At 50.4% G+C, this 14,435-nt stretch overlaps 1 protein-coding gene across 3 annotated transcripts in view; it reads left to right on the forward strand.

The window, feature by feature from the left end:
- Nucleotides 1–14,435, forward strand: part of Mgll (monoglyceride lipase) — a 101,978-nt gene that overhangs the window by 33,647 nt on the left and 53,896 nt on the right. For all 3 annotated transcript variants that reach the window (XM_050165467.1, XM_050165468.1, XM_050165466.1), the window contains exon 3: nucleotides 3,844–3,950. In XM_050165467.1, the coding sequence (XP_050021424.1) occupies nucleotides 3,844–3,950 (107 nt within the window). The remainder of the gene's footprint in view (nucleotides 1–3,843; nucleotides 3,951–14,435) is intronic.

Genomic DNA, 14,435 nt, shown 5'->3' on the forward strand with positions numbered 1-14,435 from the left:
CATCAGGCCTGGGCTTTGCTTCTCAGATACTTTGTCCTAGGCCTTCCTTCGAAGGCCAGTCCACTGAAACCAAGTAGGGCTCTTCTGCCTGTTCCCTCATATGTCTGTCCCCTTTTGCTGAGCATCTTTCCTGCTCGGCTAAGAAGCTGTGTGCAGCCTGGGGCAGTATTGTGCATTTATCTCAGAGTTTCCAGGGTCTGGCTTTAATAAGCTCCCGTACCTCTGGGCCATATTAGGTACAATGGTGGCTTCTGTCTATCCCTGCTGAGGGTCAGAGTAGTCCGAGGACTTTCCTAGGGTCACCAATGGTTACCAACAATCAAACCAAGCTTGAGATGTGACCAAATGTCTAAATAGGGTGTTCACAAGAGGCGGAGTCCAGCATGTAGAGCCAGTGAATTTATGGGAGCTACAAGAATTTGTGGGTGGAGTTAAAGGCATGTAGGGTACCTTAGAACAACTGTATCACCCAAGAGTTCCCTCCTATTTGGGAATTACAACCTCATGGAAGCTGCACCATGGTGTCCCCCCTTCAGCTAACCTTCTACCTCTGGGCTCTGGCACCTCCTGAGACCACGTGTAGCCAGGGCAGCATCATATGTGGCTGTGTGGGCATAGCAGGAAGATTCTAGGCTCTTATGTGAGGGTCTGATGACCCTTCTTCCACTCCTCCTCTGAGGAAATGGTCACAGGCCTGATCTTATGAGGGCGTCTGTCAGGTCATGACAACTTCTCTGACTTCTGCATCACACCAGTCTTGTGGGCCCAGAGAGCATTGCTCCCTGAACTGGGCTGCCCTTCCTCCCAGAGAGCATTGCTCCATTGCACTGGGCTGCCCTTCCTCCCAGAGAGCATTGCTCCCTGAACTGGGCTGCCCTTCCTCCCAGAGAGCATTGCTCAGCAGCACTGGATTGCTCTGTCACAGATCCCTTCATGCAGAAGTTTGATCCCAATGCTCTGTGAAACCCCAAAAGAGAAGCTTGTGAGTGGTGGCAGCTTCCAGGGGTGACTGTGGATGTGCCGCTAACAATCCTGGAGCTGGGGGCTGGCCCTTCACTTTAAATGACCACATAAAAGTAGAACCATGGACCGAGACATAAAACCACCGGGCCTAGCGAGGCATACAGAGGGAGTTCTAGGGACAGTCGCAGGCATGTATGTAGAGGAGCAGTACCCCAGGAAAGCCAGATGGCAGGGGGCCACAGGCCCTACTTTATCCTGTGTTCTAAACCTGAAACTGCCATGACAGAGGAATCCAGGCCAGATATACTGGAGGAGTTCTCTTGCAAGGTATCAGGTCCTACACCGCTGCTTTGGGCATTGGCATCACAGTTGGGAAGATCACAGTAGAAAGGCAGGCAGGGCCTCTGTGCCCAGAAGTGACAAATGGTGATGGCAAGCACTGGAGGGAGTCCCTTGAGTCTGAGACCTCAGAGCGGAGGAAGCTGAGAGGTGAAGATGGCAGGCAAGCAGGAAGACTCAGCAGGTGCAGTGGTGCAGGTGTGGACGCATACGGGAAGAAGGCCCTCAGGCCAGCTCAAACCTGTTTGGGAGAGGGAGCTGTGGGTATCTTTTGAACTGAGTGTCTAGGGACATCCATTAATAGCTGAACACCAGCTGTGGGGAGTGCCATTACACTAAGGAGATGGTCAGGCAGGAGGCTTTCCCAGCTAAGCTTGCCCTGGTAACATGCCCTGACTGGCATGTCGGGGAACCTGAAGGAAGCTAAAGCTAAAGGCTCTCGAGAGTAAAGGCTCGGAGGAAGGTGGTGCTTCTGAGAGTTTTTCTGTCATGAAGAAGATCTCTGAAGACCCAACAAACATATAAAATGTATGCATGGTGTGTGTGTGTGTGTGTGTGTGTGTGTGTGTGTATGTTGACATGTCAAAATGGGTTCCATGCAGATCTGAGACCTGGAGCTACGAATAGCCCACTTTATCTAACAGAGTAAAGCTTGCCCACCAGGTGAGTCCCCACTGGGACTGCAGTGGAGTGGACAGGTACAGAGAAGTCGTCGACCCTGCTCTCATTACGGACAGCCACGCAGTCAGTTTCTTCCCAGGAGGTGACAGCAGTAAGCTCCTGAAAGCTGCGTGCCTTTGTGGACAGAAGCCATGGCTCAACCTGGGAAGGCTGTGACTTAGAAGTAGCTGCTAAGCATCCACAGTGGCTGCATGTTTGCCTCTATGGAGTCTCCCAGAGCCTCCGAACAGCATCTTGACCATTGACCAGAGCAGGTGTTTCTCAGCCTTGGCTGTGCATGAGCCATGAGGAGCCTCTCCAGCTCCAGACCAGTCACACCCGGGGTCTCTGGAGACGGACCCTCCTGCCAGTGGTTTCAGGTGCTGCCCAGTGATGCTCAGATAGGGCTGAGGTCGCGAGTGGCTGGAGTGACAGGAAGTTGTGCAGAGCAAGTGTCACTGCTGTCACGTGTTAGCCAGGAGTGGGTGCTGTCATGAGCGTGGAAACGGTACCTGTACTGTTCTTTTAGACCCCAAGTGACCCCTCTGAAGCCCTCTGCTGTGGTCCCTGGCAAGGAGCTGAAGCGTTTGCAAAATCCAGCTTGACCACTTTTCTGTTAGTAACCATGGACTGAGTCACCATAGAAACCCATAGTGCCAAGAATGGGCACCCCTGAACCATCCCTTGGGAAGTGAATACCTTGTGAAGATGGGGGATGCTGGGATCCCAGGCACACACCCCAACAGCAGAGAGAAACATGGAAACCATTTGTCTGCTCACCCCAGGAATGTCAAGCAGGCAGGTGTCATTGCCCGTTGATGTCCAGGTGAATACAGCACCTGCGTATCTGTGGAACACAACAGGTGGGGGAGCAGGTCTCAGTGTCTCAGCAGAGGCAGGACACACGTATGCCAAAGGTGATTTTCTCGAAGATTAAAATATGCAGCAAGGTGAAACATACCCACACTGTTAGCAGCCTGCATGGCTTGACTGGGAGGGACTGTGGAAAGCACCCAGCTTTTGAGTCCGTTGGTCGCTTACCCAGCCTGTGGATAGGGGCTGGCCCAGGGTGCAAGGCTGGGGTAGATCTGAGGTCCACACCTCAGCTGAGCTCTGGTGACAGGGAAGTTAGGAAGCACACACACGGCTGATGCCGCCACTCCCTGTGGTGAACGATGGGGCTGGGCTGTGCAGAAGGGCCTGCAGAGGGGCTGGGTGGGTTTTGTATTGAGTCCCTATGGCCGGAGATGACAGATTCTGACTGGCATTATTTTAACCTTCTGTGAAGCTTAGGCTTAACTTCTCTGAATTCCGCTGTCATCTGTAGAGACAACAACAGAACATTAAAATCCTTCCATATGCAGTTGTCAGAGGGACTGACAGGCTCTAAGGCCAGGTGCAATGGCGGCTGTGGCTGTCACCGTCATTATGGTCAGGAACTCCTTACCTGAAGGGGACTCTCGGGCTCTACTCTGGGTTTTCTGCTTGAAAACTGTGTGTTTCAGAATCCACATGCCCTGTGCTGTCACCCAGAAGCAAAGGGTCCTGGTGAGGGTGCCACCCACCAGGTGCTAGCTCACTGCCTGACCCTGGCATAGGTCATGATGGCCTATGACCTCCCATGGTCTCTCAGGGACAGGCTTTCCAGGTGAAGAGGGGAAGCCTGGGGAGGGGGCATTGCTAAGAGCGCATCAGAAGGCGAGCCAGGCTGTGGGCTGTCCCGTCACTCTGGAACTGCATTTTAACACTAGCCCCTGACTTAGGGATGGCACAGGGAGCTGGGGTTTGGGCTCTGGTTCGTTGCTGATTTGGTGTTGGCTCCCCAGCTGCTCCAGCAGTCTTTCCTGTGGCTTTCCTAACTGTTCCCTTCTTACCCTCCAGGGCCCTCATCTTTGTGTCCCATGGCGCTGGGGAGCACTGCGGCCGTTACGATGAGCTGGCTCAGATGCTGAAGGGGCTGGACATGATGGTATTCGCCCATGACCATGGTGAGTACCTCTAGCATGCCACAAAGGCTGGTAGAGAGGTCCCTGTCTACTCTGTCTTGTCCCCGCCCCACCCCTGCCGTCTTCTTGTCTGATTCTGTTTTCTGGGTTAAAATTTACATGTGCTGTTATATGTGGGACGATGTGTGGCCAGCCGTCACTGTCAAATCAGAGTTTGCACGCAGGCTTATTGGAAGCTTGGCTGAGAAACCAAAGCTGGGCCTGTTTCTCCGGGAGCCCACCTGGGCCAAGGAGTCCTGTTGTATGTCTATAAGGTATTTTCTCTCAAAGTGGACACTGGTTCTATCCCAAAGGACTTCAGGTGGATGCAATAAGTCAGATTACGTCAAATTTTGATCTCATACGAACCAGCAGAGGTTTATAAAGTGCCTCAAGCTGGGCACACAGGAAACGTCTTGAGTGTGTTTGCACATGTGTGTGCACACACACATACACACGTATGCACATACACGGCACTGTTCAGATTAGGAGGAACAACTTATTTTGGCTCCTCATGATTTCGGAAGTTTTCGTCCATCATGGTAGAACAGAACAGAGCAACTCAAAGCAGCCAAGAAACAGAGAGAACAAGTCTGCACTCAGGCCCTTTTTCCTCCCCCTCTATTCTGTCAGGTTCCCAGCCTAGGGGTTAGCACCACCCACATCCCACTGGTGTCTTCCCCACTTAGCTCATCCTCTACTGAAGTGTTCTCAGACACACCCAGAATTGTTCTCTAAAAACCTCTCAAGTCAGTCGAGTTGACAATGAAGATTAACGACCACAAATGGTGTGCACGTGCAGTCGCATCTGCACAATGCACACTTAACACCCATAGGTGTGTGGGAGTGTTGATGTGCAAGCACACATGGGTACACACATGCATGCACTCACATTCACATATACACACACATGTGTGTAAAGGTTGTGTGATTACAAGCAGACAGGTATGCACAGATACCTCCAGGCTAAATAAATGGTTTTTTTTTTCATGTGACAAAAAAAACCCTACTGCCAACAGTGCTGGGCTCGTTGCCCAAGTCAGTATGTGACTTCCAGTCCTTGTTGCACTAGGATTTGAACTAAGGTCTCAAATATGCTGGGCAAGCAAGCACTATATTGCTGAGCTGTCCCCTCAACCCAGTATGCAGTCCTTGAGTTATTTTTGTAGTGTTCTCTGAAGCTGGGCTCCCAGTGACAGCGTGGTCATTTCCCCACATCCCTGTGTAGTTCTCTGCCATTCTGCCCAGATTCAGAAAGGCTACTTTGTCTATCTGATACGAGAGTAGATAATTAAATGATGTCGCTGGAAGGAGGGACAGGGGAGTCGTGGCAGTGACTTGAGTCTCCTAGGAGAGAGAGCTGCAGCCACACACAGAGAAGCTCGTGTGAGAAAAACAGCCTGCTAGGTGATTTTTGTCCACAAAGATCTGTGAATTTGATTTGCCAGGAGCTCCTTTTAAGCTAGATGTATGCACGCGTCCCGGTAATTGAGATTATTAACTAAATTCTTCCCTATTACAGCTGCCATGTTCTCTGCTGCTCTGCAGTCAGCCCTGGTTATATTGGTGAGCCTGTTGTTTGGGAGATAATATTCCAGGGTTATCCCCAAGGCTTTTGCGATGGGGACTCTGTCATTATTAAGCCCAATACGCTGCTCACTAGAAAATCCCAAGACAGGAATGCTTTGTCCTGCTGCATTCGTCTCCATTAAAATCAGTTGTGGCTGTCGTTATGTGCTGGGGACATCTTGAGAGAACTGAGCACCCTGAATCTCTGGCATCTGTCTTCGAGCTCAGCAGCAGCCCGCTTATCAGATAAACTAGGCCAGATGAAGTCAATGCGAGGCTTTGTTTATATTGCCTGACTGCGGTGCTTAGAAAAACCATTTTTAAAGGATTCTTTTTTTTTTTTTTTTGAGTTCAGGGAGAAAAGAAGCAGCTTTTGATGTTGCCAGGAAAAAAAAAATAAATAAATCTGGAGCTGAGGCAGGGCTGTCTATGATGTTCTAAATGGAGGGCAGGGATGGCTGGGTTCACCTGTTCCAAGTTGCCAGAATGACACATTGAAAATACCTCTGCACGTGTCAGCGGAAACCCAACTGAGCATGTGTATATGTGCACATGCATGTGCTTTCTCTCCAGACAAGGGCACGGCCCCACACACAGCGGGTCCAAGTCCCACAAGCCATCTAACGTGGACCTGTTTGAGCCATCCCCAATCCTTCACTTCTCTCACCTTCCGTGTGGACCATGATGCTGTCGGATTGCTGAGATAACATAGAGGAAGGGCCTAGTGGGGGTCGGGGAACCGCCCCCCCAGGGTAGACCAGCTGCTGTGCCGTGTCCCCAAATGGTCATGTCCCCAAGACTCTGAACAGGAACAGCTCAGCTGGGGATGGGAAGTTCTTATCCAGGCATTGCTGCCTTCAGCTGGGTCGTCTCGGACCTGCAGAGGCCATGGGGCGATAAAGGGAAGCCATAGACAGGAGACATTCAGTGTAGCAGCTGGACAGACGACCCACAGCAGCTTCAATGCTGCCGTCCACAGAGCTCATTCCAGAAGTGCCGGCGTCTGTAATCCTGATGCCGTGTGATGCCACAGTTCTCTCTGCTCAGCCACCTGCTGACTTCTCATTAGGTACACCCCCCGGGGCTGTACCGGAGCTATCTATCTGTCCATTTTTCTCAGCTTGCCTGCAGACAGAAATTTAGCTGTGCTTTCTATTTTATCTGCTGGAGTTTTCCAGAATGGCCTCGTGGGTTTGGACAGATTACCGGAAGGGAAACCATGATGCTGTCTGTCACTGATGCCTGCCAGCCCCTCTCGAGGCACTTTTCCTATGTTAACTGCAAATTCCTTCTAAAAATTGAGGTTACTATTTCTATTTCATAGGTGGGAAATCTAAGGTAGGATAACCCAGGACGATATTTCCTTTGCACTGGGACCATATATGGGTTCACTGTGTGAGACAGAAATCCCACAGCAGCCTAAAGAAGTCTGGTTTCTCTCATGCCACAGTGACAGGCAGGGCAAGAATGGCAAGGTACTCTCAATGCCCCAGACTTTGTCCAGAGATTTGCCCCACAGATGTTACCTGTCTATACTGTTCGCCCCTATGGACCCTGCTTCAGCCACATGACCTCCTACAAGGAGTACTAAGTAGGATGAGGGAGGGGCTACATTCAGACCTTTCTGAGAGATCTGAAACAGGTCCTGCCTGATCCTACCAGCCAGAAATGCTTCCATGGTGCTAGCTAGCTGCAAGGGAGTCAAGAAAATAAAATTCTCAACTGCTAATCCAATCAGGGATGCTGAGAAAGAAGGAGGGAGAGAATAGTCATGGCTGGCGTCCTCTGTACCACACCACATTTATGGGCATTTCCTCTGTGGGTATATTCTGGATACGCTACTAAGTCACAAGGCCGTCTCTCATGCCATCCTTTGCCATAAGTCAGAGGTGACAGATATTACAAGCATCGCCAGTCATATGGTCTCAAGCTCCTAACTGCACATTTGCTCTGGGTGGGGTGTTGTGCAAAGAGGGGTACACTGGCACAGTAACTTATAGCCCAGCCTGCCCCTCAGTCCAGCAGCCCTACTCCAACAGTGTGTGTGGTGCTTGTCGTGCCAGGAGAGATGGCTTCCCTCAGTTGAGCCAAGCTCATTTTCAAGTTTCATTGTCCTGTTCATTAGCCCCTCTCTCAGCCACAGAATCTCCCAATCATCCACACGTAGCCCGGGCACTAGAACCATCACTGTGTTTGTTGAAGGGCTAGAAGAATTTGTCACACACATTAAATGAGACAGAAGTGTTTCAGATCTGAGTTGTAGAACTTCCACATTGAGTCTCCGCAGGAGTGGGTCACTGTCAGGACCTGTCACTGTGGAGTGGGTCTGGTGGCTCCCGAGCTCCTGAGTTTGGTGGCTTGGGGCCAGGGGAGCTTGTGAATGAGGCGAGTGTATGTCCTGAACAGGAGAGCCACAGATCTGATATTTGGATGCCAAGGCAATGATCAGTGTCTCTGAGGTATACAGATAGCCCCTAATTAAGAAAATGCCCTGCAGACCTGCCTATAGCCCGATCTTATGGAGGCATTTTCTTAACTGAGGTTTCCTTCTCTCAGATGACTATAGACTGTGTCAAGTTGACATAAAATTGGCCAGCAAATCAAAACAACTCTGAGATTCCTTTATCTTACACCTGTAAGAATGGCCAGATCAAAAACACTGATGACAACTTATGCTGGAGAGGTTGTGGGGGAAAGGAACGCTTCTGCATTGCTGGTGGGAATGCAAGCTGGTACAACCCCTTTGGATGTCAGTGTGGTGATTTCTCAGAAAATTGGGAAACAACCTTCCTCAAGACCCAGTAATACCACTTTTGGGTATATATCCAAAGGATGCTCAATCGTACCACAAGGACATGTGCTCAACTATGTTCATAACAGCATTGTTTGTCTTAGTCAGAACCTGGAAACAACCTAAATGCCCCTTGACCAAAGAATGGATAAGGAAAATGTGGTACATCTATACAATGGAGTACTACACAGCAGAAAAAAATAATGACATCTTGAATTTTGCAGGAAAATGGATAGAGCTAGAAAACATTTTTTTTTGAGTGAGGTAACCCAGACGCAGAAAGACAATTATCACATGTACTTACTCATAGGTGGTTTTTAAACATAAAAGCAAAGAAAACCAGACTACAAACCACAATCCCAGAGAACTTAGACAACAATGAGGACCCCATAGATCTAATCTACATGGAAAGTAGAAAAAGACAAGATCTCCTGAGTAAATTGGGACCATGGGGACCTTGGGGGGGGGAGTAAAAGGGAAGGGGAGAGGCAGGGAGGGGAGCAGAGAAAAATGTAGAGCTCAATAAAAAATTAATTTTAAAAAATTGGCTAGCAGAGTAGGACACTGGCCACAGGGAACCCTGCTTTTGCCTTGGCTACCACTGAAACCCCTGGGGAGCCTGGATGGAGAGTGATGTCTGCCTCCCTCATCCTCAGGCCCCCGCTGTCTTTGGTCTTCGGCACAGCCCAGACATTGCAGTTCTTAGTTACCGCATTTGAGTCTGTGGCAGTCCAGGCTGAGAGCCAGGGCAGGGGAGGCAACAAAGCCCCTCTGATCTGTAGGATCATGCATCTTCTAATTTAGCCAGGCCCTAAAGTCTAAGCAGGGAGGAACAGGAAGGAGAAAGAGCCTTGGGCACTGAACTCTGACCTATAGAGAATCCTTGTGGAGGGGTAAGCTGAGAGGAGCGCGCCTTGCTGGGAAGAGCTCTGAGCCTGGCCTAAGGGAGGGGACCCACGACAAGGCCCAGAAAGAAGCAGTGCAGGTGGGCAGAGGTAGAGGGATGCCGCACAGGTAGAGACACCAGAAGGGAGTTTCCTGTGGCCTTCTAAACATAGCGATTGGAAACCATAGTGGGTGTGCATGCAGTCACTGGGTCTGCAGCTGCTCCTGTGACTCACTCAGAACCCCTCGGCCCTTCACATGGGCATGCTGGCCAGCTAGACTGCGGAGACAGAGGGAGGAGGCGCAGTGCCTGCCATGAACAGGCAACAGGAATCGACCACCCTGGCACTTTTGTCTCATTCTTTAAAGCATTTCGCCTTTCCCAGCAAGTGTCCTTCTGTCTCTAACAGGACTTGTTAAAAATACACAGTTGTCAGGGTGTCACTCAACGTCAGGGCACCTCTCACTGTGTGTGAGGCCCTAGGCTCTATCCTAGCCTCACTTTAAAAAAAATAGGAAGGTGGGGAAAAGAAAGGGGAGGGGGGGCAAGAGGGAAAGAATGGAGGGAGAAAGGATAGAAAGGAGGAAGGAAACTTGAGGGAGTTTACTGGGTCTGGCTTTCTATTTACACAATATAAAGAAAGCATCCTTGGCAAATTAACAGTGAATTAATTATCTGCAAATATTTGAGAGAAAGTGCTAAAGGAAGATTAAAAAAAAAAAACACAAACCCCGAGCCCTCAGCTAGGCTGTGAGAAAAGAGGAAGTTTCAAGGGTTGGCTGTGGGTGTTGGCGATGACATTCTACTACGCAGGGGTGGACTCCGTGTGGATACCCACAGCACTGAGAAAATTCAGGGGCAAACCCGAAGGTGACCTGTGGTGGTTTCCACGCAGGAGTCAGAGCTGATTCGCGGCCTCGTGAGATGTACTCTGTTAACAGAGGAGGTGGCCGCCAGCTGCAAGTCATGCACGTCTGTCAGAAATTCTTGAGAATGTGTTGACACCATTTCTCGCCTTCGTAAATACAAGAGTGAAAATAACAGAGGAAGTTGTTTGCTGATGCTCTGGAGGCCCAGCTGACTTGGGGTGGCAGGGAACAGGAGGAGGTGCAGGGCCGCTGGTCTGGCCGCCCTCAGAGCACTGGGAACCTACAGCCCCTGGTGTTTTCCCCTTCCTGCCCCGCCCCTTTCATGGCATGCTGCGTCTTTCGATGACACACATCCAGACCCTCGGCTTTTGTGTAAATCTCTGATGTGAATCTGTATCAAAATGCAGTTGTTTGCCTCTTTCCTGGTTACGATGAGGTCCCTGCCAGCCTTTGTTGGTTCATCCATAAAATGAGGGCAGCAACAAGAAGAAAAATGTCCAGTGCTGAGTCTGTGAGCAAGCCAGCTCTGCCATTCAGGGAGCACCAGCACCCCTAGATTTTCAGGTTCGGCCAACCTGTCAGGATCTGGGCACATGCACGCCAATGGACATGGGCTCCCTTGACGCCAGTGCTGCTGGCCTTGGACCCACTGTGGGAGCCATTAACTCATACAAGGGCACCGTGTGAGACTCTGCACATGTCCGAGGAAGCAGGGTCAGGGAGGAGCCACAGGGAAGAGTTTGGGGCGGGATTTCAAAAGATGTCTTATGGAGGAGAGGTGGATGGTTAGCAGGGTCCACGTGGGGAATCCCAGGCCTTCATTCTCTGGTAACTACTGGTTACTACTGGTAATTGTCTGACTGCATGCCCAACACCAGCTGGGAACAGGGACAAGTTACTCGAACATGCTAAACCTCAGTTTCCTCACCAGAGAACGGAATATTGAAATGTCTGTCTTGAACTAGAGTGTGGATTACGTTGTCACCACACTCTATGAATGGAAGGGGTGCCGTTGTTTTTGTTTCTCCATATAGAGTACGATCTGGCCTTGGATTCGCAATCCTTCTGCCTCAGCCTACTGAGTGCATGGGTGGCAGGCTATATCTCCGTTCTTAGTGCAGATGGAATTGTTACCAAAGATTCTGGTACAGTGTTTGCTATTGTTTGGTTCCAAGATGTCCTCAAAGGTCCATGTGTTGAAGGCTCGGTCCTCAGCTGGGGGGAGGTGGAGGCTTTAAAAAGGTGAGGCCTAGTGGGAGGTCCTGGGTGGGGGATAAGGTTTGCCTCTCTTTAGCTCTCCAGCCAGGAGGTGAGGAGCTTTGCCCCATCACACACGGCCACTACGATGTGCTACCTCCCATAAGACAAAAACAAAGCCTAATACCCGAGACTGACTGACCCCTCCATAACCATGAGCCAAAAATACGCATCTCCTCTTTGTAAGTTGAAAAGCCTGGGCGTTTGGCTACAGCAATACAGTAATCCAGCATTAAAGGTTCTTGGTAGCCTCAGGCCCCGTGGTTCAGCTACTTGCCAACTGACAAATTCTAAATGTTGAATTGTTGTTACGTGATTTTTCTGAGTCAGAGTCTTTCTATGTAGCCCAGGCTGGCAAGAACTCTGTCTCCCTGCCTTGGCCTGCCTGGCACAAGGCTTTTAAAGCATTTGAAACCACATCCAGTCTCGAATTCCGTCTCTTGACAGCAGAGACTTGCCTGAGCTGGCATCACTCTGATGCTCTTAAGTTACGAATTGCTGATGTTGGCTCGTTTCTACAGCTAAACAGAGTGGCTACAAATTTTCTTTGGGGCACAGTTTTCTGTCTTATAAAACAGAGGCCCTGAGGACTCAGAGGGTCTTGAATCTCTTTAGTTGGCTCATGTGCCCACTCAGGAAACACATGAAGTGCTTTCCATGAGGGTCAGTGCAGGCTAGGCGAGAGCCCTCCAGGGCCCTGCAGTTTAAGTTCCCATTTCCCTGTGTTCCCTCCTTGCCATCAGCAGTGAAGTAAAGAGTTGTATGGCTGTTCTGCCTGGCGTGTGTCACTGCCCCTGAAACCTTGACCTTGCTGCTTACTGTCTGGGTGACCTCAGGAAGATTTCAGAGCCTTCCTGCTCTATCTCATAAGATGGGACAGTCTGTGCACAGTGGCGCCCGGTATGCAGATCTTCATAGAGGGCAGCTTGACCGTAATAGTGGTGTTGGAGGAAAAAGCCCCAAAGCAGATGGGCCCTGATGCAACAGCTAAAAGCAAGCAAGGCTTTGTATCAGAAAAAAAAAGGGGGGCTCATTCCGAAAGTCTCACCACAGAGACTGTCATGCTCTGGGGGTGGGAGGAGGAGGGTGTGCGCACTTTTAATCCTAGCACGCTAAAGACAGAGGCAAGTGTAGCGCTAGGAGTTCAAGGCCAGCCTGGTCTATGTAGCAAGTTCCAGGCAATCCTGGGCAACATACGTGAGACTTTGTCTAAAAAGCAACAACTACCATACACTGTTACTATAGCCCAGCCGACTTCCAGAACTCACAGAGATCTTTCTCCTGTATTTTGAAAGTGAAGCATTAGAGCTGATTAAGTCTCTTGCTTTTTCTGGAAACTGATCCAGGCCACCCAGGGACCATTCTTGCAGGCTTCCACTGCTGCCGTCTTCATCCCTGTGCTGTCCCTTGTCACTAACTCCATCCTTCTTTGTCGGTGCCGTGTGTGGCCTAGAACTTCCTGACCTTCTGACCCCAGATTCACAACCTTTTGCCTCACTCTCCTTAGTGCTAGGATTTAAGGTGTGTGCCACTATGCCTGGCACAAACTTCAGTAATATTATTATTACATTTATTTGTGCTTGTGTGTACACGCGCTCACGCTAGAGCACACGCATGCCACAGCATTCATGTGGAGGGCAGAGGGCAGCTTTGGGAAGCAGGTCTTTCCCTCCCACCTTAGTTCCCAGGGCTGTCAGGTCTGCTGGCCAGTGTCTTTATCCCCGGTGCCCACTGAGCCATCTCACCTGGCCACGTCAACTGTGTTCGCGGACACACGAGCAGCAAGTGATCCCAAAGAGCTGCCCATGAATCAGGCACCCTGTTTGCTCAGCTACATGGGAATGGCAGGAACCTGCAGGGTGTGTGTCTGGTGGCAGCTATTTGGGGCTCTGACAGCTGAGTTGGGGGGTGGAGCAGGGGCAGGCCATCTTCCCTGGACGCTGTGGGAGCTGCCGAGTGATTTTTCTGTTTGTAGTGTTTCAAGAGGAATTTACCCTGAAGACATAGTCACTGGTCCAGAATTACTCATGTGGTCCCTCAGATGAAAATATTTAAGGTTTCCTGGCGAAAAAGAAAACAGAATCACTCTAGGGCTCTAGGAGAGGCAGTTTCTGGAGTGTTTAAATGAGTCACTTGTAGAAGGAGGAGAGAAAGCAAGATTACACGTGGTTCTGTGTCGAAAGAAAGCTTGAGCAGGGAGGGTGCCTGCTCCAGAGATGATGCTCTCTGTGGTCCTGGGAGTGAGGAAGCTTGGCCTGTTATAGGTTATACCCACAATACTTTTATGTATCATGGGTTATATCTGTTATCGTGCATATTATGGGTTACACCCAGGTATAAGAGAAGAAGCACAGACTCTGAGGTCTGGGTTCCCATAAACTACTGGCTTTGTGACCCTGGGCAGATCACCGAATCTCTCTGAGCCTATTTTCCCACCCTCTGCAGGAGAGGACCCCAAGTCTCTTAGTCCCCCGGGGTCAGTAGCATGGAGCATGGCTGACCCAGGAAACCCTTCTGATCCTGGCTGCGATTCCGTACTAGGCTTGGAGAAGTCTGACCCCTACATGTCCCTTTACTGGAAGCCATGTGCATCAGGTCCAGAGGAAAGTCCATTTCCCAAAATTCTGGAGGTTCGACAAAAGTCAGCATTCCTCAGGAATTTGTGAAGCAGGGTCTCCTCCACAAAGGAGCCATGTCCCTCATCACTGGCAGAAGGGACAGATGGCTGTCTGTGGTGCCTGTTAGCGTACCAAAGTGCTTGCTGGCCTCCAGGCTCCCTCAGAAGCTGTTACACATTTCAGAGTTGATGCTGGCCTGCTTGCTCTCCCCAGCCCCTCTTGCCTTCCCTACTTCCTTAAACTTCCCTAGCTCATAGACTCCCCTGCTTCTCCTCCTCCTCCTTGTAGCCCTGCTATTTCTGCTGTGCCCTCTTCCTTGTCTTCTCTTTTGCCCTCACTCTGTCCTCCCCATGCTCTACCCCCCTCTTCCTCTCTCTCTTCCTCTCTCTCTTCCTCTTCCTTGCTCTCTCTTCCTCGTTCTCACATGTATTCTGCTCTGCTCCTGCCTCTCTCCTGGTCATGTTCAATCTACTACTTTCTCTCTCGGCTCTGGACTCT

Source organism: Alexandromys fortis, unplaced genomic scaffold (assembly GCF_014885135.2).
Source record: "Alexandromys fortis isolate MF-2015 unplaced genomic scaffold, M_Fortis_MF-2015_v1.1 scaffold_158, whole genome shotgun sequence".
Lineage (NCBI taxonomy): Eukaryota > Metazoa > Chordata > Mammalia > Rodentia > Cricetidae > Alexandromys > Alexandromys fortis.